The 24,809-nt window shown below is 39.7% G+C and overlaps 1 protein-coding gene across 9 annotated transcripts in view; it reads left to right on the forward strand.

Annotated features, from left to right (window-relative positions):
• Positions 1-24,809, forward strand: part of Tfdp2 (transcription factor Dp-2) — a 227,714-nt gene that overhangs the window by 146,685 nt on the left and 56,220 nt on the right. For all 9 annotated transcript variants that reach the window (XM_023712970.1, XM_023712969.1, XM_023712975.1 and 6 more), the window contains 2 exons: positions 15,858-15,961; positions 23,407-23,528. In XM_023712970.1, coding sequence (XP_023568738.1) covers positions 15,858-15,961; positions 23,407-23,528 — 226 coding nt within the window. The remainder of the gene's footprint in view (positions 1-15,857; positions 15,962-23,406; positions 23,529-24,809) is intronic.

The raw sequence follows: 24,809 nt of genomic DNA on the forward strand, positions 1-24,809 counted from the left end.
ATGGCTGGAGTGTTGTGGGGATCGAACTACAGCAAACTGAGGCTGCCAGCATTGTGGAAGCAGCCACTTAAAGAACTGAGCTAGGGCTGGGCCCCCTATATGGCAATTGTTTGACAATAACTGGTATAGATGGGGAGAGCCTCCCTAATTTAGCTACTATTTAGAGGTAGTTCCTAAATAACCCTTAATTTCTAATAGGTACCATGAACCACAATTTGCTATTGTTATTATGTAAAGAAGATGACTTCCAAAGTTCTTGCCTTATTCTTTATATGAATTCTTTAGTCTAAAACTGAGGTTTTAGGAGAGTTTGAATGTGAACTACTCATTGTTCCCCAAGTCACAATACCCAGAGAGTAACAGATGTAGACATTCTCTCTGCCTTACATGCATTGTACAATTAGAAATAATTAATGACTGTGAGAATGAGACATTTCTCATCCCTGGGGTGTGGAAGTAAAAGGGGAAATTTGTTTAATTTCTATATTTTTCTCAAAAGAAAACTTGTGACTCTTGTTTTGCTTTGTTTTTTGAGACAGGGTCTTGCTGTGTAGTCCAGGTTGGCTTTGAATTCACTATGTAGGGCTAGCCAAATAGCTCAGTAGATTAAAGCACCTTCTTAGGCAGAGCAGGGGCCTGGGGTTTGATCCCCAGTCCTGCCATGCTGACCCTGCCCCTGAGGCACACTAAGGCAATTGAGACTGGGTGTGGTGGCCCATGCCTATAATCCCAGCACTTGGGAGACTGTAAACAAGAGGATCTACGGGTCTGATCTACGCAGCGAGACCCTTAACCCTGTAGACCCTGTCCTAAAATACAAAAATAAATAAAAAAAATAAAATAATTCTCTGTGTAGTCTAAGTGTGATTCTTTTACCTCAGCCGCCCAAGTGCTAGGATTATAGATGTGCACACCACGCTCAGCTGACACTGTTGTTTGAGAGTAGGAAATGAGTATGGGTTAACTGTCTTTCAAGTGAATCTAGTAACCTGTTCTGTAATACTTGTTTCTTCCAAGTTTCAAGCACCCATTTTTCAAGTGAATTTCCTTGATAACTAAACTGAAGACCTTCAATAGAGAACTTTGTTTTTGGCACTTTGCTCACTTGTGGTGAAAATTTGTTAGCTCTCTTGGCAGTTTCTCTGAAAAAAATAAAACTCTAAGTGGGCACTTAGTGTATGCCAGATAGAGAACTTATAATGATCTGTAAAAAAATCTTTTAATAGGTAAGTTTTAATACCAAAAGATTCTGTTGATGTTGATGCCTAACTTTAAAATATCTTGCTCTTCAGCCATTTTAAAATGTAGATAGCTTCAATAACTCCTAAACTATCATGTTGAAGAACATCAGTGACTTAGAGTTTTGAATGAGTACTTCACGTGGTGCTAGGAAACACACTGATACACCCTTTTTATTTTCTGAGGAAAAGAACTGCTTGAAACTCTAATGAATAATCCTTGGTCTGTCTGAGTTATGTCCCAAGTTATAAATTTATTTTAAGAACACAACATTTGGGGCTGGTGAGATGGCTCAGTGGTCTAAAGCACCTATTTGGAACAGGCTTGGCAAAGCACAGGGACCATGGTTCAATCCCCCAGCACCACATGCCAGCCAGCCCCGCCTTCTGGTGGGCTGAGCTGGGGACACACACACACACACACACACACACACACACAAATAAATAATAAAAAAAAAATAGTGGATATTTAAAAAAAAAACACAACATTTTATTTAAAAATCTTTCTACAGTTATTGTCACCATTTATAAATAGAAAATATATTTTTGGACTGTAATTTTGAAATAGTTTATTGACACTGTCTGTTTACCATTGAGAGGGGTTTGTGAGCTTCTTCATGAGAGTGACTTCAAATTAAGGCCTCCTGGGTATTTTACTGCTCATAAATTCTGATCGTTGTGGCTTCACCAAGCTGCCTTGATCTACTCCAACCACACTGTGGCTGTTAGTATGAGATAAAAATGTGCTGTTTTCTGCTCATTCTCTTTTACTAAGCTTGTAAACAGTGTCTGCTTACATCTGGTGACAGAGCTAAAAGTGATGGCTGAAAATGGGCTAAATAGAAAACAGAGCATCTGGCTGCGGTGTGTACTCAGGCATAGGTACCTTTCCGGGCATGCCTGAGGCCCTGGGTTCAGCACCTAACACCCCTGCCCCCAGCACACGCAGAGTGACTGAAGAAATAAGGCCCCTCAACCCTTCTTTTAAGAGGGAAACTTAAAAATTCCATGTAGTTGAGTCTGCTTACACTGTGTCACTTCCTGAGTTTGAACAGAGAGAGGGTCTTTCCCAGTTTTGCCTGGTTACAAAAAATCCTGTGAGGTATGGATTTTTTTTTTATTTGTCCCCATCTGTGTCCATTGGGGCCCAGAATGTGTGTTTTGAGTAGGAGAGGCCTCCCTGCACCTCAGCCCTGGTGCACACTTGCCATGACCCAGCACATCTAGGAAGAACCACTGTGAAGGGCTACAAGGACCAGGTTGTTTGAGGGCACATAGGATCTACTGACTGAAAGATACGTGTCCCCCAAAAGACAACATTTCTGTGAGGCGGAGAGTAGAAAAGAAATGAGAGAATTTAAAGAGTTCCTTGATTGAACAAAGTAACAGAAAAAAGGACCCAATCACATTTTAACTAAATAAAGGAAGACAAGAAAAAGCAGGACCAAACCAATAGAAGAGACAGATACTTTAGGGTGAATATTCTTAAAATGTTGAAATGAAGGGCTCACAATACAGCTCAGTGGTAGAGTGAATGCTTAGTATGTACATGGTTCTAGGTTTGATCTGTAACTCCCCCTCCCCCCCCCACACTACAAGAAACCTGGTGAAAATGGACTGAAAGATTTTTAAGGCCTTTTATCTGTGAGGTTTAATGAAGTAAATTAGCCCAATTATAATATTCCAGATGCCAGAGCTTGAACTGAGGAGTTTGCTTAAGAAATGAAGAAGCACTGTTTCAATCTTGGTATACGGGAAGATGTAGTTTTTTTCTCCCTTCAAACTAAAGAATTCAAAACATTTCTGTATCTGGATACCAGATAAAAATGGAGCAAGGGCTGGCCAAATAGCTCAGCGGATTAAAGCGCCTACTCAGGCAGTTGCAGGGACCAGAGTTCGATCCTCAAGCCCCTGGCCTGCTATGCCAACCTCATCCCTGGGCCAGGCTGAAATGGCCACTGAGACTGAGCGTGGTGGCACATGCCTATAATCTCAGCACTTGGGAGGTTGAACACAGGCAAATCACTACAAGTCTGATCTATGTAGTGAGACCCTGTGGACTCTGTACTATATACAAAAAAAAAAGTGAACAAGCTAATAATTAGGTAAGGTACCCTTTAAGTAAAAGTGCTTATTAAAGTCACTAAAGAGATTTGATCTTCTAGGAAAAGTATGTGGAAAGACTGACAAGAGCAGTCTCTTCAAAAGTATGTCCTTGGACTGTAGAGCTGCTTCATAAGGTGTTTCAAGGATTCACTCTTTGGTTCATAGAAAGAGTCTGGTTAGGTGACCCATTTGAGGGAATTTTAAAAGTCCCACACTCCAGCTGCAAAAACATTCAGGCTCTTGCATCCATGCCTGTGATAGGTAGGAATGTGCATTTCTGAGCTTCTATCCATATCTGTGCACTATAGGATCCTCAGTTTCCATTTTGGAAACAAAGAGGAGGAGGTTCCAGGGGTCACATAAACCATTACACTCTGAAGGTGGTGTGAACTTTGATCTTCTGTTCCTTACCCATCCCAATCACAGTGCAGTTGTGGTTACTCAAGTTCAGATGTTTAGTAACGGTGATTGCCTTCGGATTTAATCTTAGAACCTTGCTGGACATAGCTGAGTACAAATGCACAAAATACTGATACAGTGTGCAGATAAGTAATATAATAGCTGGACTAATTAGTAAAGAGAGTGAAAATTTGTTTAACAAAGATACTTAAGGGGCTGGGTAATATAGCTTAGTGGCACAGTCTTCTGCCTGACAATGTCCTGAGTTTGATACCCTCCTCCCACCAAGAAAAGAAAGATGCTTAAGTATGTTTAAACATAAACATGAAGTTAGAATAACTGAATTTTATTTATTTATCTTTACTCCCACTTCAAAGGTATGTATTATACAAGGATATAGGATATTTTGTTTACCTTCAAAGTTTGGTATGTCTAGTTGATTATATTTTTGTTTTGAATTAATTTTACTTTGTTTGCTTGTGTTTCATTTATGAAGGCAGTGCTGTTGAACCATAACATTTAAATCATTTTTCAAATAAAGGCTATAGGTCTCCCTTGGACTATACATACCCTTTCTCCTAGCCTACTGTGTTTTTAGGGACATAGTGCTTTCTAGAGGGCTGGCTGAAACAGTTTTAAGGTTGTGGAAGCTTTTCTTTACTGAATACATTGCCCATTCCAGAACTGACTTGTGATTTAACCTCTATTGTATTGTACTGTATTTGAAACTAATTGGTATCCTTTAAACAGTTACTAATAAGTAGTAGCTAAAAGAGTAGTACAGGAAGGATGATTGCCTGACAGTTTCTTCTTCTAACTCTCCTTATTCTTTGGGGAAATGCTAACAATGAATGAAATAAAACCGTGTAGTACTGGCATATGAATAGGTAGATCAGTGGAGCAGAATAGAAAAATCAGTTAACTGACCCATGACCATCTGAGGGGGACGGAAACTTGGCTGTTTGTTTCATTTAAGTTCCAGATGGGTCAAGGATTTGAAATTTAAATGAAGGCGTTAAAGTATTATAAGAAAACACAGGGTACTGGATGAATCTCTTTCTCTCTGTCTCTTTCACTCTCTATATATCAATGGTAATTAATTTGTAAGTATGGCATAACCAATTAGAACTACGAAGCCTGTAAGACAGGTAAAATACAGTGTATCCACATATAATGTGTACTTCTGGGTTGGGAAGCAGAAGTAAATAATCCTTGCAGTTACTCTGTCTTCCTTCAGTTTTATGATTAAATGAAGATGTTCAGCCTTAATCATAATAATAAACTAAAACTTGGACATGGCCAACATTACTAGTTGTAACATAAAAATTGCCCACATACTAGTTGGTGAAAAATGGACATTGTCATATATTTCTAAAGAGAAGATAAATTGTTGCATTCACTTGGTACAACTAATGTGTATAAAGTCATATGTATTAGTGTCATTACAACAGTATTTGTGCTGCTATGATGTCTCTTGGGTACATGGTTGTTCAAAAAGAAGGTGGTGGTGAATGAAAGCAAGAGACAGGTAAAGGAATGTTGTGGGACTGTCCTGCTTCAAGGTTGTATATGGTGAGTTTTTTGGACTTATGTGTAAACATAAGAAGTATATAATTCTTTATGCCTATTTTTAAAATATATTCTAATTTAAAAATTTTTTTATCATATTCTGTAGGGACTTAACGTTCAACATATCAATACTTGATGAAAAATACCTGTTCCATATTATGCCTAAGATGATTGATATGCAGACAGATAGTGAGGTTAAGCTTAGCAGCCTAGGTTGTATGGTAATAACAATAAGCTTGTCTTCTGGATGATTAACAACCTAAATTTGCTGAACAAAATTAGAGAAAAGGGAGGGCTGCAAGGAAAGCCAACATTTTGGCCCTAGCCTTCTAAGGTCAATTAAGACTCAGGACATATGAGAACTTGTACTGTAACATCATGCAACTCAGTAGTGTCCCAAATTTTCTGATCAAGGAGATTATGGGGCCAAAGAAGAAAGTGATCGATGACGTAGAGTGTGCCTAAGGAGAGTCACACGGAGAGAAAACATTCTCTCAGGCTTTCACAGAGAGCACATTGGCCAAGCAATGTCCGTGACTCATCCACATGGCTGACACTGACAAAGGATCTACAATCTGAGGTACAGGATCTCAGGATAAATCCTGAGGGGATTTCACTGACCTTCTCAGACCCAAAAGCTCCAACTCTTGTTGCATAGGTCCTGCTTTACCTTGGTCTTAACCATCCAGCAGAAAAGTATAAAAACGAAATATAAGAAGTAAAGCCATGCTATTATGTTGAGCTGTAGGGGACTCAGGTCAACAATTTCTGACATTGCCAGTCAAGCAGAAGCCCCAATACTATTATGGGCTACTGGACTCTTTTAGAATATTTTGCTGAGTTTACACACCTATAATATTCAGATAACTAACTTAACAAAAAAAGGGGATACAGATGAATGTCCATTTTGTATCTGGTATTCAAAGTGGTTAAAATAGATATATAGTTACATTCTCTTAATGAATAGAGGGATTTGTTCTAATGGTGTTTGTAAATAGGATATCATGTCCGCATCTTGCACAGCAGTTAACCACTAGGAAGAATGTATGCAGTGTGTTAATTATCGAAACTGTCCTACCAATTTGATTTGAAACTGTCTCATTGCTATTTGTTTATCAATAAAATTATGGGGAAAAATAAAAAAACAATATTTGTAATACTGAAAGCTTTTCTATTACTGAGGGGCTCAGTAAACAAACTACTAGCACCATGAAAGGGAACATTATCCACATAACAAAATAAATGTTGAGCCAACACTTTACATACAGAGATAGATAGACATCAAAGATAGATACACAAGGGGCCGGGGAGATGGCTCAGTAGAATAAGCGCTTCCCTGGCAAACGCAAAGGTTTGAGTTCAATTCCCAGTTACACACACACACACACACACACACACACACACACACACACACACACGCTATATAGTATTAAGTGAAATCAGTAACATGCAAACTGATAAAATCTTCAGCTGTACATGCAGAGAAGGACATTTTTGCAGCTGTCTGTGTTACCTGGATGTGTCTGGAAGATTGTACATGTGCTGGCACCAGCTGCTCTCAGTAGGGAAGGAAATGGTTAGGTGGTGGTTAGACATAGGAGACTTCTTTTCACTCATGCACTTTGTTTCATGCATTTGTGTCAGACGCTTACATACAGGTGCCTGTGTATTTATTAAGTCATCCAAAACTGTGCACTGAGCTCTGTCACATACCAGGCACTATGCCAGGTGTCAGGGATACAGCATGCACGAGATGAGAAGCCCCCAGTCTGTCCTTGTGAAACTTGGCCTTGTGATGGGGCTGTGGATGGGTAATAATGTTATGTATGAGCAAGGTAATATAAATGTGTAATGTATGGTATAGATAAGCGCTGCGGTGGAAAATAAAGCGCAATAAATTAAGAAGTGTTGGTACAGGGTGGCCTGGCATCACTGTGGCATGACAGCTGAACAGCACTTGAAGCCAAACTTGGAGGACAGAGGGGAAATGGACGGGTTGCCCTGTTAGAAGGGCATGGGGTTTTGTGAAACATCACAAGCCTTTGCCCTGAAACCAAAAGGCAGAGGAGAGTTTTGAGGGGGTCTCTACATTGCAGGGTCAATTTTGGTTGCTTGGTAGAAGATGGCATGGTGCTGTTTAGAAGAGGAAAATACACATTATGGTGGCCACATTTTGAAAGGTGAAAGGTGAAAGGTGAAAGCAACAAAATTAATTTTGAGCATAGATTCTATATAACCCCAATATTTACCCAAAACATTAGCCAAACATTTACTAAATCTTGTGAGCCAACATGAAATCACCATAAATATTATTAGTATTTATTATAGTTAAAGTAATGTTGTTATTGATATTAATGTTGTTTATTGCACTTTTTGTGTAATTGTAGTGGTTTTGTTTGTTTTGAGGGGGTCCTAGAGATTGAACCCGGAGTTTGACACATGGAACAAGATCTCACCAAGTTCCTCAGGTTGCCTTGAACTTGGATCCTCCTGCTTTTGAGTAGCTGGGATTATAGGCATGTGCCATTACAGGTTTTTTGTATTAAGTTTTCAGTATTTATGTGTATTTTAATAGAGCATATCTCAATTTAACTTGTTAAAATTTTAATAGGGACAGCTGGATCTGAGACTCAGATACTCTGGACTGGATTATTCTACCGAACTTTACCGGGTACAATCTTGTATTGATTGATTGTCTTTTTGGAACAGGATCTCACTATACAGTTCAGGCTGGCCTTCAGCTCACTTTGTAGCCCAGGCTGGTCTTGAACTCAGAGCACCCTCCTGCTGGGCTTACACTCATGCAGTACCATGCCCAGCTGACCCATCATGTATGTAAAGCCATGAGATGTAAGCTCTTCTATTCAGTGAGGAAGGTTGGCAGAGGTGCTGGAGAACTCAAAGAGGCCCCTGAATGTGCGGGGGGAGCTAGCAGCCAAGAGCATCCAGTGGGCCAGGACGTCCAAGAGAGAATGGTGGCTTAGATGCTAAAGGAAGAAAGTGTTTTAGAAAAGAAAGTATCAAATGCCAGCTTGCCTGGTAGTTTAAAATAGGTTGGAGGCTAAGATTTAATCATTGAATTCAGTAACATGGAGATGAACAAAGCTGTTGTAGCAGTGGTGTATTAGGTGTGGAAGGGTGGGGGCTGAGAGAAAGTGAGGCTAGGCATAGTGACTCACACTTGTAATCCCAGCACTTGGGAGGCTGAGGCAGAAGGATTGCCATAAATTAGAGGCTAGCCTGCATGACAAAGTGAGACTTTCTCTCAAAAAACAAACTCATATTACTTGAGAACTAAAATAGAATTTGAACTGAATTGTGTGTCTATGCCAAGATTTGGTGGCTGCTGCTGCTTTTTTTTTTTTTTTTCCTTTTAAGCTGTTTTTTAGCTACTCACCTAGGTAATTGTTTTCATTTAGCTATTTGAAGGAATTGATAGAACTGAAATCCAGGCAATTTTTAAAAAAATATTTTTAATAAATACAGTGAACGCCTGGAATGTTTTTGACAGTGTCAGGCTTATGTTCTCAAGGAGCTATGAATTAAGTGAAGCTAAATACTTAAGAAAAATTGGACTTTGTTCAGTTTGCTTCCTAACCAGGTTAAAATATAGGTGTCTAGCTGTAACTTATTTAAGTGTATTCTTTTGAGTAAAATAAGCATCTTTTCATATGACTACAACATTTATATTTCTTTATGTACTGGATTGTTTTTATATTGGGCTGTTGTCTTGTACTTTGTGTGTGTGTGTGTGTGTGTGGTACTAGGGATTAAATTCAGGACCTTGCACTTGCTAGGGAAGCACTAACTCTACTGAGCCATCTCCCCGGCCCCCTGGGCTGTTGTCTTTTTCGTGAGAAGGTAAATAATTTTTTAAGGATAATAAACTAATGACCGTTGGTATTACAGATTTGTTTACCAGTCTGGCATTCGTCTTTTAAGTATATTGGGTCTTTGCTAAATAGATTGATTGGGGCCTTTTGGGGGAGGCAGGGTCTTACTTTGTAGTTAGTCTGGCCTTGAACTTACTATGTAGCCCAGGCGCCTTAGGTGATCCTTCTGCTTCAGCCTCCTGAGTACTGGGATTATAGGTGTGTATCACCAAACCCAGATACCTTTTTTTGTTGTTGAATTTTTGTTTTTTCTGTGTTTTTTTTTTTTTTTTCTTCTAAGTGAAAAGATAGACTTTCTCAAATCTGTAACATAAAGGGACCATCTTCATTCCTAAATTATAAAAAATGTTTGTCTTCTCAGCTCTTTTAATTTTTTTTGAGAAGACAGGATCTTGCTAAGTCTTCTAGTATTTTCATGTTTTGATTTTTATATTTTTGAAATTTATTTTTGTGCAAGATGAGACATTAAAACATGAATGGCCACCTCTCTTGTTTATTTGTTTGGTGTCCTACTGAGCCGGAAAGAGGGACAGAACTCAACAGTCCAAGCGGACTGGCATTTGAGAGGATGTGGGTGGGAGAAGTGGCTTGCACATGTATCCTGAGAGCTGCTGGTGAGTCCTATGTGACAGACTGGCGTGGCCTCTGGGACCTAAGTGAAATGAAACCTACATTAGTCTAAGATGGCGTGTGGGCCCACGCGAGCCACCAGAGCCAGGCCCTCCCTGTCCCAGCTCTGTTACCATCTTCGTGGTGTATAAAATGTTCATATAAACGAAGTGATTTCTACATTTTAATTTCTGTAAGGGAGGTATTGAGACAGGGTCTGGCGGTGTAGTTCAAGCTGGCCTTGAACATGCTGGCCTCAGATGCATGGTGATCCTCCTGCCTCAGCCTTCCCAAGAGTACCCCCATGCCTAGATAGACTTTATGTTTTGTTTTGTTGTTGTTTGGGGATGTGGGGGGGGTTGGTTGGCTTTGGGGGGAGTTAGAGTCTAGTTATGTAGTACAGAATGGCTTTGTAGCCCAGGCTGACCTTGAACTTGGAGCAAGCCTTCTGCCTGAGCCTCTGGAGTGCTGGGATTACAGGCCTGGGGCACCACACCTGGCATTAGATTTAATTTTTGTCTTGTGAATGTCTTTATGTGTTTTTTTGCTAATATCATAGTATTCCAATTACTGTAACTTGGTAGTAATTTTGAAATCTCATAGGCTAAAATTGTTCTCTTCTCCATTATTGTTTTTTATGGTTTTTCTTGTCTGTCCTCTGCCTTTTATTCTTCCACATATGTTTAAGAATCGGCCTAATTGTTTTCTCTGAATGCTTTTGGTATTTCCTGGATTAGTGCTTTTCTTGTTCAGTTCTGGATATAATGCTTTTTAAAATTTTGGCTGAAATTTTATAATCTCATATTTCCTTTTCTGTTAGGTTTCCATTAGGACCAATATGTTCCCTAACCTTGACTACATTTTTCGTGGATTTTTTTTCAAGTTTTTACTTTTGCTTTTACCATAATGTAGCAGAGGTGATCTCATTGTAAATATTCAGTAGCAATAAAGCCATTTTCAAAAAAGCACAACAGAGGGCTATGTTTCGAGACTGTTTTCTTCCCTGTGTGCCCCTGTGGTGCCCTTCTTCTGCCTGGAATTGAGTTTGCTATTCCGTGGCTCAGTCAAGTCCATCAGTTCCATAGATGTTGTTCACAACTATTATTCTCCACTTAAGTGAATTCCTCATCAGGTGAGTACTGCATGTAGTACCCCTAATCTTCAGCAATTAATTAGACATTTTATATTTTAAAAAAACCTCACAGTTATACAATAGGGAAACTTTATTCGGTAACATTTTAAAAGTAAAGAACTTGGTACTTAAATTTATCTCAAGTTCATTATAATTCCTGTAGAAAAAACAACAAAGGGTGTAATTTAGGGAACATTGCAGGATGTTTGCTGTCCAAATAAGAACTTCAGTAACCACTAGCTACCAGTAACAACTAGGCATTCACTGCAGTCCGTGCTGCCCAGATATTTTCTACAGTTAGTGCACCTGGTTTGTACAGCAGGGTAAAACTAGCTGCTGGATTTCAGTGCTGAGAGGCAGCTCTCTTACAATAGAACTACACGTAAATTTTGTGAAATAAGTTTTCACAACAATTATGTTTTGTGAGAAGCCAAAAGGAATATCAAGGCTAGGCCATGGAGTCTGGGCCAGCTCTCGAGGGGAAAGCGACCACAGAGCAGAGGTTTTAAGTTGGAGCTGTTACTCTGTTTCACTCAGTTTCTTCAGTATAAACTCTACATTGTTGTTTGAAGCTTTAATGAAATTTGGGGTGTGTATATGTGTATAAAATAGGGTGAACAAAAGATATGACATTTAAATTTTATTACAGTAAAAGACATTGCCATAAATTCCTCTAAAAATATTCTTCCTTCAAACACACCCCACTGTTCTTGCTACTTTTTTTAATTTTAAATTTTTAGTAACACATTTACAGTGTGTCATGAGGATGTCCATCGTGGAGAGTTGGTGCACCTCATCTCTTCTTTCTTTCCTTCCCTTGCTCTCCCTGTCTGGCCTCTTTCTGCAGTAGTTCTGGAAGTCCTCTTTCAGTCTTTCCAAGGTGTGATAAAAAATAGGTGAGTACTGCTGTCAAGTGCCAGCCAACAGAAAGGCAGGCTCATGAAAACGTGACCATGTGTCCTTGTGTACCTTATTAATGGATCTGGCACCATGGAACCTCCCCAAAGTCAAAATGACAAGGCAAGGTAAACAGTTTGAATTGATTCGGGGCATTGCAATAAGTTGGGCATTGCCTCTAAAGATGCACAATAAAAGGTCTCCAGGACTGCTTCAGAAAGCAGCATGAACAATGGGATGAGCACTTGGGGGGTGGGGGTGGGGGGTTGAGGGAGATTAATGGCAGAGTGCCTTTTACTGTAATAGAGTTGGTTTTTTGGTTTTTGGTTTTTGTAAGTGCTGGGGATGGAACTCAGGACCGTGTGCTTGCTAGGCAAGCACTTATTTTACTGAGCTCTCTCCCCGGCCCTGTAATACAGTTTTGAAAATTTAAATGTTCACTATATTTTTCAGTCATATCTCTTATGTATGGGACAGACTAGCACATAATAGTCACTGAAAACAAGTATGGAATACAGTCAGCTGTCTGTATACCTAGGTTCAATTAACCACACATTGAAAATTCTTGAAAAAGGGCCAGCCAAATAGCTCAGTTGATTTAAGCGCCCGGTTAGGCAGAGTGCAGCAGCCCAGCTGGTTTGATTCCCCACCCCCCAGACCCACCTCTGGGGTGCCTGTAATCCCAGCTGTAGGGAGGCCGAACACAGGTGGACCGCTACCCTGTAGACCCTTACCAAAAAAAAGAAAATATTTGAAAGAAAGTTGTGTTTATATTGAACATATACAGACTTTTTTTTTTCATTATTCCCTAAGCAGTACAGTATAGCACATTTACATGGCATTCATTTTGTATTAGGAATTATATTTATCCAGAGATGATTTAAAATATACTCAAGGAGCCAGCTATGGTGGCACATGCCTGTAATCCAAGCATTTGAGAAACTGAGTCAGAAGGATTGCTGGAAGTCTGAGGCTAGCCTGGGTTGTGCAGTGAGATCCTATCTCAAAAAACAAAACAAAAAATTAAAAATACAGGCAGATAAATGCAAACACTATGCCATTTTACGTTAGGGGCTTGAGCATCCATGGGTGGGGAGGGGTGATCCAGGAACCATTGCCCTGTGCCCATTAAAGAACATCTGTACATCTATTTTGCCATGCTAATAGAGTTGGTCTAGAGAGCAGAATTTTCTCAGTGGAGGGAAACCTGTATGCCAAAGCCAGGTGGTGGAGTTACACAGTGTTAAATCCGGTTGGAATGTAGAGTGCATGTGGAAGGAGTGGCTGAAGGTCAAGCTGGGAAGGGAAGTAGGGTGAGATCTTCCAATGGAACTTTCCCATTTTTGAGATTCGGAGAGCTACTTGAGAAGTGTGGAGTCTTTGCAGGCATTGTCTAGAATGGTTTTGCCAGTTAAGGGACTTGTTTGTGGCACCTGTGTGGAGTAGCTGGGAAAATTGATTAGAGCTAGGATGTCCAGTATGTGCGGTGGGGCTCACCCTGACTGCACATTGGAACTGAACATTAATGGATTTCTCTCACTCAGGCTCACCTCACACTCGGGCATCACTGACTTGGGGGCTCCAAATTCAGGTGCCAGCAGCATTAAGCAGAATGCAGTGCACCAGTGACTGCTTCTGGGTGGATCACTGAACGGATGATCATGTAGCACAGCTCAGTTATGTATGAGAGTGAGAACCTGAAGAAGCAGGCTGGAGCACAGGCTTTGCTAGGCAGGATCAAGAAGAATAAGTTCTGTTTCAGCATGGAATTTGAGGGAAAAATTGGCAGAGAGTATGAAGGGAAGGGGCTGGAGGAATAGTTGAAAATTTAAAAGACAGAGTCTGATAGTAGATCACTGATTAAGATCCGTTAGGAGCCAGAAATTCCAGAGCAAAGGTGGAAGAAATCATTTATAAGAGAATGAGTGACTTTGCATTCAGAGAGAAAGAAGTAAAATCAGTGAGGGTGTGAATAAATTCACAGTTTAAGGATTAGTTTTGCCTGGTGGCCTGATTTCCTTACTTTGGGTGATAGGAGCATCTGCTGAGAATTAAGAGGTAAGAAAAGGAGATGAAGGAGTGGGTCAAGCTTTGGAAGCCAAAGGAGCAGGCTGAGACATAGATGCCTGGTGAGGCTGGCTCTTAAGCACTGGTTTCAGTTGTTGGCCCTCTTTCATGTGGGCCCTAAGCAACCTCCTGGAATTGCTGATATCTTCTAGAAGAAACACTCATAAGTTGAAATTTGTCTGGGGGAGTTCACTAGCTGATATTGCTGTCGTGTAGAAAATAATTGATTGACTTTTTACTTTGGGTAAATTTTCTTGATATCACTTTACTATGTTAATTTGAAAGAGTCCACATTATTTCTCTGGTGTAAGAACTGAAAGGGTAAATAAGGATCAAAATGTATGAGGGGAAGGGAAAAGCAAGGAAGGGAAAATACAAATAGACTAGAAAAGAAAAAATAGAAACAAAACTTTTGTAAATGAGGGGAAGATATTGGGGGAAAGAATCAAGATATATGGTATACAGGTACAATTCCATGTGCTGAATGTGATGTACCAGTGGTACTCTGTATCATTCAAATTAATTTAAAAAAATAAAAGTGAGATTCATGTAAGACTGCAACAGGAAGAAAAAAATTGGAAGAGTGTAGAAGCTGGGTATGGTATTGCACACTTGTAATCCCAGGATTTAGGAGACTGAGGCAGGAGGGTCACCATGAGTTTGAGGAGGCCAGCCTGGCTTATATAGTGAGTTTAAGGCCAGTCTGAAAACACATAGCAAGAACCTGTCTCAAAAAATCAAAAGCAAAAAGAAAATTGAAATCATTTGAAAAAGCTGTATAGAACCCATGCTTTTAGCATCAACTATTCAGCATCATTTTTTAATATTATAAAAGTTTTAAAACCTATCAGATTGATACTTTGAAGATGTATAAACTTTCAGTATAAATATTTTGGTGGTACCAGGGATCGAACTCAGACCTTGCACTTGCCAGGCAAGCACTTATTCCACTAAGCTATCTCTTCAGCCCCTCAGTATAAATATTTTGTATGGTAAATTTGAAGGGGGTTTTGGTGGGTTTCGGGGGGGAGGTTGAGACAGGGTCTTGCTATGTAGCTCAGGTTGGCCTTAGACTCACTGTGTAGCCCAGGGATTACAGGCCTGGGGCACCACACCTGGCATTAGATTTAATTTATGTCTTGTGAATGTCTTTATGTACTTTTTTTGCTAATATTGTAGTATTCCAATTACTGTAACTTGGTAGTAATTTTGAAATCTAGTAGCCCAGGCTGATCTCAAACCCAGTGATCTCCTCCCTCAGCCTCCCGAGTGCTGGGATTACAGTTGTGCACCACCACACCTGGGCTTTATTTTCACATTATTCTTTTTCTTTTTGATTCTATGACATATTAATTCTTGATTTGTAATATTAAAGTCACTGTGCCCTTATAGGGCTTCTCTTGGTTTTAGTTATTTAGATTAAATTCTCTAGATGGGGTCATTAACAGGTGTCTGTAATGCTGGCTATTTGTGCATTTGAGGCCAGCTTGTATAACATAATATGACCCTATTTTTAAAGAAATCTTATTTCCCCACTCCTCATATAAACTGATTTGCTTAGGTATCCTCTAAATATTATTCCTCTAAAAATCCAAATAACAGTCCAGTTAGTGATTTTTTTTTTTTTGGAACCGGCGATTGAACTCAGGCCCTCGAACTTGCCAGGGAAGCACTTACTCTACTGAGCCATTTCCCCAGCCCCCAAGTTAGTAATTATGAAATAAGCTGGAATAATTTTTAATATTTTTTACAAGATTAGTTACTCAACAGAAGTACCATAACTATAGCAGAGCAGTTTGAATGAGTTTTCAGTAAGTCTTCTAGTTTATAATCTGTTTCTTGAGGTACTTGTAACCTCTTTTAGCAAATGGGGTGAGGAGCCCAGTGTACACGTGCAGCAGCTGGACTTGATCTTGCAGAGCTCTGACTGTTTTAATATCATTTCAGGGAACGTTTCATTTGTTGCACTTCCAGTTTCCAGCACCAACTCACCAACAAAGATTTTACCAAAAACCTTAGGACCAATAAATGTGAATGTTGGACCCCAAATGGTAAGAAAATGATCTAATCTTAGAACTGAAAATGTGCTTGGGTACAACCGATTGATGGGATAATTGTACTAGAACTGCTTGGTCAGGTGTCTCAGTTGATCTCAGTTGTTGTAGTCACTTTAAAAAAGCATTTTGTTTTTATCTGACTGTAACTGATACAAGTCCTCAGGAAAGACATTGTGCTCTGAAGTATTTAATTTTCACATCTTTGAATCTGTGGGTTCTTGGGGTTTAATGGTAAGGTTTTTGCTCCTTATTATAGGCTTCTCTTGATTTTAGTTGTTCAAATTTATTTAAATCTGTTACACTTTTTATCTTTTCTCACTTGTGGGCAGGGGTGTTGTATTGAGATAGGATTTTGGTACACAGTACAGCTGGCCTCAAACTCAGTCCTCCTGCCCTGTCCTGCTGAGTGCTGGGATTACACACCTGTCACCAGATGTGGCTTCCTTTTTTCTTCTTAAAACTTTTTCTTCCCTAAAATGTAATCTCCTATAAACTGAATATATGAACTGTATTAATTGGAAAATCTTTTCATTAGGGGACAGTTGGGGGGGAAACAGTACACTAATTCATTCATCTTTAACAGAAATAATGGGTAAGGAATAGTCAAGTGTTTCTCTCAAGGTGTTCATTAATTCTTCCAGAGCATCATTATGTAGCATTTTCAGAAAGCCTTACTTTCTGAAATCCCAGCACTGCGGGAGGCAGAGACAAGAGGACTGCATACCCTCTCAGTCTGGGCATTATAGTGATTGAGTGAGATCTTATCTCAGAATAAAAAAGTTGGGTATTTAGCTCAATGAAAGGCCACAGATTGGGGGCAGAGAGGGACAGAGGGACAGAGAAGGAATGAAGAAAGGAAAGACAGAAAATGTTATTTATAAATGAAGTTGAATTCAGCTGTTGTAAGACTATACCTAATTTAAATAAACTGCATCACCACCAAAAGAAGAGCTTAGACATTTAAAGAATAATTCTTTCTTGTCAGTGTTTATACATTTTCATCTGAGTGCCATAAGAGTGAATTTTGCCCATAATGTACAGTTTTGTGGACTGTGTTTTAAATGCAATTATTTAGATTAAAATATTTTTTAAGAAATTTAATGCTTTCAGGAAGTCTTTATGACTTTCTAGACATGACATTTTTGTTGGTCAGCCGAGGACTGTTAATCATCTGTAGAATTCAAGCTAAAGATAAAACAATTTATTGTAAGTATGTGAAGAATGTAATCTAGTTCCAGCCTCACAGAGACTGAAGTGCAAACAAATGTCCCCCTTTCAAGGTAGCTCAGGGTATATTTTCAAACATTTGCTGAACATTTGCCCTTGCCCCCCACGGGAAGTGTGAATGGATAAGACAGCTGACTGAAGGTCTGTCTCTCTCTCTCTAAAGATATGTAAATATGTAAAGTTAGCTACTTTTTTTGTTTGTTTTGTTTGTTTGGGTTTGGTTTTCTGAGATAGGTCTATACTGTTCAGTCTTGTTTAGAGCTTCCTAAGTATGTAACCCAGGCTGGCCTCAAACTCAGCAGTCCTCCTGCCTCAGTCCTCCTGAGTGCTGGGACCAGGTGTGTGCCACTATGCAGAGCCTCAAAAAACTATAATTTTATAAGCTTTAAAATTAAACACAGAAAAAAAAAGTTAAGCACAGATTTTTGAGTCTGGCCTTTCCAGTACTCCTATTTTGAAAAGACTTTTTTTTAATTGATATTTAAGTTGATGCTGTGACTCATTTAAATTCCTCTTTTGAAAGCGTAAATTTTCTTCCCTTGTCAATTTGAACAAATATGCATGTAAGCCCTTTAGCAGTTAGGCTCTGGCAATGATCAGAGCCATGTATAGTGCTGACTCATTGTAAACCTCAGGTTGTAGGGGCAGGAGGAAGGAGATTTGACCCACCCAAGGCCTTAATTTGTCTCCTACTTTTAAAGTGCTTTGTTTAGTCCTGAGTTCCTGGGCAGAATCCAAACTGTCATAAACCCCATCTGAATGTGTCCCCTTCACTTTCTTTTTTTGTTTTCTTTCTTTCTTTTTTTTTGTTGCAGAACCGGGGATTGAACTCAGGCCCTTGTGCTTGCCAGCCAAGCACTTATTCTACCGAGCAATCTCCCCCGGGGAATCCCCTTCAAATTCCTGTTGAAGCCTAATCCCCATTTGTGATAAAGTGGAGTCTGAGCCCTGGGGCAGTGATTGAGCTCCCACTTGGAATGGCATTCCTTCTCTTGCTGAGGAAGTTGAGCAGCACAGGGCTCTCCTGTCCTTTCTGCCAGCAGCGCGCAGGGCAAGAAGAGTGACCCTTGACCAGGCTAAATCTTGTTCCTTGATCTTTAGCTTCCCATCTTCCGGGACTATGAGAAAAAAATTTCTATTTATAGATTACCTGTTTGTATTCTGTTGTAGTGAACAAGACAGATTGGGCTTGAGAAGAGGGTTGTGGCTCTGACAAACTCCTAGAAGTGTGGAAATGGCTTTAGAACTTCATCCTGGCATAGGCTAGAGCCTCTATTACCCATAAAGGGACCTTAAAGGGCAGTTCCAGGAGGACTGGGAAAGGCTTTTGTGGACCATTTCTGTCTTCATTGTAAGCCTATGAACTGTAATGGCCTTTCCAGTGGATCCCGGTTGAACACAGGGACCGGGTTACTGGAAACTGCAGGAAGGGGCATCCCTGCTACAAAGTGGCAAAAGCCTTGGCCAAATCGTGCTCACATCCTAGTGTTTTCTGGAAGAAAGAATTTAGAGACAATGAAATAACACGTTGGGCAGAAGAAATCTTAAGTGCTAAAAGTGGGGCATTGTTTCTCTTAACTCATTATAGGAAAATTTGAGAAGAGACAAAGAGAATCATAAACAAAATTTATAATTAAAAGGGATGCAGAACTTAAAGATGTGGAGGGCTGACAACACAGCTCAGTGGATTTAGCGCCTTCTTTGGCAAGTGCAGGGACCAGGGTTCAATCCCCAGTGCTGCATGCCATGCCAGCCCTGCTCTTTGGCTCGTTGAGCCAGTGACCGAGTCCAGGTGTGGTGGCCCATGCCTATAATCCCAGCACTGGGGAGGCTGAAAGCAGGAGAATCACTACGAGTCCAAGCTGCATAGTGAGACCCTGTACCAATTACATTAAAAAAAAAAAAGTGGAAAGTTCTCTTCCTGCTCATGTTTTAAAGAATGGAAAGCTCCTCTAGAGGGACCCTGGAGGTAGGGCCAGGTGACCTTTAGATAGACTTGTATGAATGGGTGGGAGCCCATTGCTCCTTATCCAGCTGACAATAGATAAGGAACCAGGAGGCTTCTCATTGTGCTGCCTCACATCACAAACCAAGGAGGCTGCCACTCAGGGGACCTCTGCAGGCTCTGCCTAAAGTCTCTGCTCACCAGCAGCATGGAGGCTGAGGCAGGAAGATCACAAGTTTGAGCCCATCCTGGGCAGTTTAGTGATATAGCAAGACCCTTATCTAAAAAGAAGCTTGGTAGAAGGCCCTAGGTCAAATACCTAGTACTAAAGAGAAGTCTGTACCTGCCATGTTCTTTCACAGCCCTCATGTGTTCCTGAAATGGGCCACATATAACCCATGGCCGTGCCCATATTGCTGCCATCTCCACTAGGGCTGCCTAGCTCTGGAGGCAGGGCTGCTTCTGGCTGAATTTCAAAGACTTTCCAGAAAGCCCCAGCCTCAAGTAGAGAATTACTACAGAGAGGTGGCCACTGTAGTGAAGCTGGGAATGAGTCTGCCTCCAGGACCTCAGGCCCCTAGAGTCATAGGTATGAGACTCCACACAGCTCTACAGTGTGGGCCAAACCTGGGAGTGGGACCCCAGTCCAAGAGGCAGGGCATCAAGTCGATGAAAATTATTCTCAAGCCCTGAGATTTAATGTTTTCTCCACTGGGTTTTCTGTTTGGTCAAGATCTATTGCCCTTTATTTTATAATTTTTTAAAATTTCTCCCTTTTGGAATGAGAATACTTGCCCTCTGTCTCACCTTTGTACTTTGGATGCATTTGGCTTCACAGGTTTACAGCGAGGTTCATTTGCCTTAGGACAAACAGCACTTTTTGAGTCTCATGCATGTCTGGCTTGAATGTGATTTGACCCTTTGAGTTGCTGGGACTTTGCAACATTTGTAGTTATTGGGATGAAATGAATAAAATTTGCATATGAGATAAACAAATTTAGGGGCTTGGTTTGAAGTGTAATGCTATTGTGGGATCTTAAATGAAGGTGAGGCCTGAGGAAAAGTGATTAAGTCCGGAGGGATGAGTGGGGGTTGAGGGTCTTACAGAAGAGGTTGATGGGAACTCCCACCCCATCTACCCTGAGAGGACCAGCTGGAGGGCACCTTCTTGAAAGCAGAGAATCCTCTCCAAACACTGCACCTGCTGCCTCAGGCTTTTCTTTCTTTAGAACAGTGAGCCTTAAATTTATGCTGTTTATAAATTATCTAGGCTGAAGTATTTCATTATAGCATTCTGAATAGACCAAGAAACCCCATTAGAATCATTTTTTGGTTGTCCTCTTGCCTTTTTTTGTTTAGTTTGAGACAGGATCTCACTGTATAACGCGGACTGGCCTGGAACTCAGCAATCCTCCTGTGTCAGCCTCCCAGAGTGCTAGGATTACAGGCGCACAACACAACACTTAGCTCATCACTTTTTAAAAAATTTTTGTTCAGCAGAGAATTTGTGGATAAGGTCACACTCATCTGCTTCTTACAGTCTCATTTCTCTACTTGCTCTTTTAACTTCACATGTCTCTTGAAAGTAAACTCTCAGTGATAGAAATTTCTTTCTTTTCTTTCTTTTTTTTTGACAGATTGCTGTGGTCCCTTTGGACTCTTTTTTTTTTTTTCCCTTGGTACCTGGGACCAAACTCAGGACCTTGCACTTACCAGGCAGGAGCTTATGCCACTGAGCTATCTCCCTGGCTCTGGAATTCAAATATATCATGAAAACATTTTCAGTAGTTACAGAAAGCAGTAATTTTAATTTGAAATCCTTTTAATATGAAATAGATTTATATCATATGATTATATGAGAAATAAAATCATGGCTTTATTTCAGAATATAAAAAGTACTTGCTTTTGATTAAAACCAAAATTTTGTCAAATATTAGAATCTTTTAATATAATACTTAACAATTTTTTTTTTAACCTTCACAATACTTATGTGCTAGGCTTTTCTAACTGTAGATGGCAGTAGTACATAAAATATTTTTATTGAGAGCAGAAAAATCTTTGGAATGCCATTCAACTGCTATATGATTTTCATAACCTAACAGTGGATAGTGTATAGCACCAGATGTTTGCATTTAAATTAGGGTTTCTGGAGGGGTTTTTTTGGGGGGAGGGAGAGGGGATCTCAAAGTTTAGTATGTTTTTACCTCTAATTTTCGTTTGGAATTTGAAAGTTAGATTCCAAAGATATAAATCATGCCTCTAAATTTAAAATTTTTTTTATTTATTTGGTACAGGGTCTTTCTATGCAGTTTGGACTCATAGTGATCCTCCTGTCTCAGCTTCCAGGGCTGGGATTACAGGCATGCGCCACCATGCCCATTTTTGGGGCTGGCATGGCACACCCAGGGTTCCAAGGCTGGCCACAGCATGCTGTACTGGGGATCAAACCTGGGTGTTTGTGCTTGCCAGGCAGGTGCTTAGACTGCCCAGCTATCACACAAGCCCAAAAATAGATTATTTCTTTTAAAATGTATATAACAATTACAAGGCTGGACATGGTGACCTATGCCTATAATCCTTGCACTCAGGAGACTGCATAGTGACAGACTGCCTTAAAAAGACAAAAACAACCCTCTTATATGGACTTAAAATGTTATTGCCATGAGAATTTTCACAACTACATAGAGAAAACCTTTGTGTACCCAGCAATAATCCACACAGCACTGTCTTTTCCCATTAACCCTATTCACTGAGCTTATCCTTTTTGTTATTATTATTTACAAAAATATTTGAAGAGCTGTTACTAGGCTAACAGTTTTTTACAATATTATAAATGTCTTTGGAAAAAATAAAATACCTAAAAAGCAATTTGAAAACATAAGGCTATTTAAAATAGCCTTTTTTTGCTTAATTTCCAAATTGTATTCAGAAATAGAAGTCGGGGCTGGTGAGATGGCTCAGTGGTCTAAAGCACCTACTTAGAATAAGCTAAGCTAAGCAAAGCACCCCCCAGCACCACATGCCAGCCAGCCCCGCCCCCTGGTGGGCTGAGCTGGCCACACACACACACACACACACACACACAAACTAAATGTTAAAAAAAAAGAAGTAGAAGTTAAAGTCAAGATCGTACAAAAATGTTTATCACATTTATAATTCAATAATTATAATTGAGTAATTCAAATCTATATTCTTGATAATGGAAGAATAAAATCATGTGGTAGAATTTTTCTTTTTTAACATGAGGAGGAAGTGTGGCAACATTGATAAAATTGTATCTAAACTAAGCCTGGTGACATACACTTGTAATCCCAACTCTCATGAAGCTGAGGACCAGAGGGTCATCAAGTTAGAGACCAGCCTAGGCTACACAGTGAGCTCAAGATCAGCTTACACTATATAGTGAAATATTTCCAAAAAAAAAAAAAAAAAGAATTGCATTTAATACTTCCACATTGTGTGTGTATATATGTATTTTTTTCCCAAAGATCTGGTTTCTTATTACTCTGATTCTAAATTCTACTGTCTTCTTTAATTTTACTTTTCCTATGATATGGATATTGAACTTAGTCTTTTAGATGTTATGCAAGCCCTGTACTAGTGAAATGTATCCCTAGTCCATTTTTTTGAAAAATGTCTCTCTCCATTGCCCTCTAACTCAACATCCTGCTGCTTCAGCCACCTGAGTCACTGAGATTGCAGGCCTGTACAACCAAACCTAGCTTGTTTGCTTAATTTCAAAGCTTGTATTCTGATTTAAAACATTGTTAGTTACCCACTTAATTGCTATTCAGATACATCCAAATTATTGTTATTCGCTTGTTCTTGTTGGTACCTGCATTGTAACCCATGTCAATATTCAGGCTTGTGCTTTATGATCCTGGTATATTAGAGCTCGGCATGACAGTGCTCAGTTATAATCCCAGTACTCAAGAGGCTGAAGCAGGAGGATCAGAAGTTTGAAGCCAGGGCCAGGGAGATAGCTCAGTGGAATAAGTCTGAGTTTGATCCCTGGTACTACCAAAAAAAAAAAAAGCTTGAGGCTAAGCCCTGTGTAGGACTGTGGCTCAAGTCCCCATTAAAAATATCCTAGAATATAAGTGAATCAAAAGTACTACTTATATTTTACTATTTTTATTATATTTTATATGATTGACAGTACATGCTTTTTAGGCTGTAAAGTTTCCTTATATGCTGGTTAGCAGTCAACACTATCTAGTGAATTCTTTCAAGTTTTTCCAAAATCATCTTGTTCCTCACTTTGCAGATTATAAGCACCCCACAGAGACTCACCAGTTCAGGAAGTGTTCTGATCGGGAGCCCATACACTCCTGCCCCCGCGATGGTCACTCAGACACACATCGCAGAAGCTGCTGGCTGGGTTCCCAGGTAAGAAAGAGTGTTACAATTGCTGTTTCCAAAACTTACAACAAAGTCGTGACCTATTTTCTTTACTATCTTGTTTTATTTCAGCCCAGTTCTTAAAAACTAATGTTTTCCCTTTAAAATAATTTTACTTTATATCTCAAATATAAATTCTCTCTAGTGCCACACCTGCCCACTGTGGCTTTTACACTGAACCGTATCTCCAGCCCTTTGACACAGGGTTTTGCTAAGTTAAGCTACAACTTGGACTCCTCCTGCATCCATCTCCCAGAGCACTGGAATTAACAGACATTTGCCACCATCCCTGGCTACATGCACTTTTACATAGAAAAATAGTACAATAACTTCTGAATCTTCTGACTTTTTAAAACTCTGAATAGGACTATTTGTTATTATTACAACTTTTGTCATTCATTCATTCATTCATTCATTCATTCATTCATTCATCAGTTTGGTACAGGGTCCTCCTATCTCAGCCTCCCTAGCACTGGGATTACAGGCATGGGACACCATGCCTGATTTCAGTGGCCAGCAACATGCGCCTGGAGTTCCAGGGCCCACACAACATGTGGTACTGGGGATTGAACCCGGGTCCTTGCTCTTGCCAGGCAGGTGCTTAGATTGCCAAGCTATCTCCCCAGGCAATTACAATTTTTAGCTACTTTAAAAATAGAAAACTTATTGTTTTAACAGATAAGAAATGCATTATAAAATGTTTACTCAGCAAATTTCCCTATTAGCTCTCATTTCCTTAACAGAAAAGAAACTAGGAAAAAAGAGACCAAATGTATTAAAATTTTCATTAACTTTGCCCTTGTTCTTTGCAACACTTGGCAATTAAATCAATATCCCTTTTGTGTTTCTCAGGTGCTGCTTTTCGTGTCAGACCCTACATTGTTTCATCTTTGTCTATAAAATACCCATGTAGCCTTTTTCCATTTCTTACCATTTTAGCAACTCATCCTTCTGTTAAAAAAAAAGTTAAGATAAATGACTCAAGACCTCCTTGTCACTTTTGAAGTTATTTACATGGTGACACACTGCACTGGGGATTGTGGTGTGCATGTGTTATAGCAAGTACTAAATTTTGGTTAACTGAGAATCTCCTTGCTTCAAGAATACATGAACTAAAGTAGTCCTGAATGAGGGCTTTATTTTACATGCATATTAATACACATATATGCATATACAGATAGCCACATTAGAGAAAGAAGAGTCCATAAAGTCTCATTTAATGCTAAACTGAAACATTATCATCCCTAGTCATTGAACTCACTCTGATTT

The sequence above is a fragment of the Octodon degus genome, unplaced genomic scaffold (assembly GCF_000260255.1).
Source record: "Octodon degus isolate 3935 unplaced genomic scaffold, OctDeg1.0 scaffold00028, whole genome shotgun sequence".
In the NCBI taxonomy this organism is placed as follows: Eukaryota; Metazoa; Chordata; class Mammalia; order Rodentia; family Octodontidae; genus Octodon; species Octodon degus.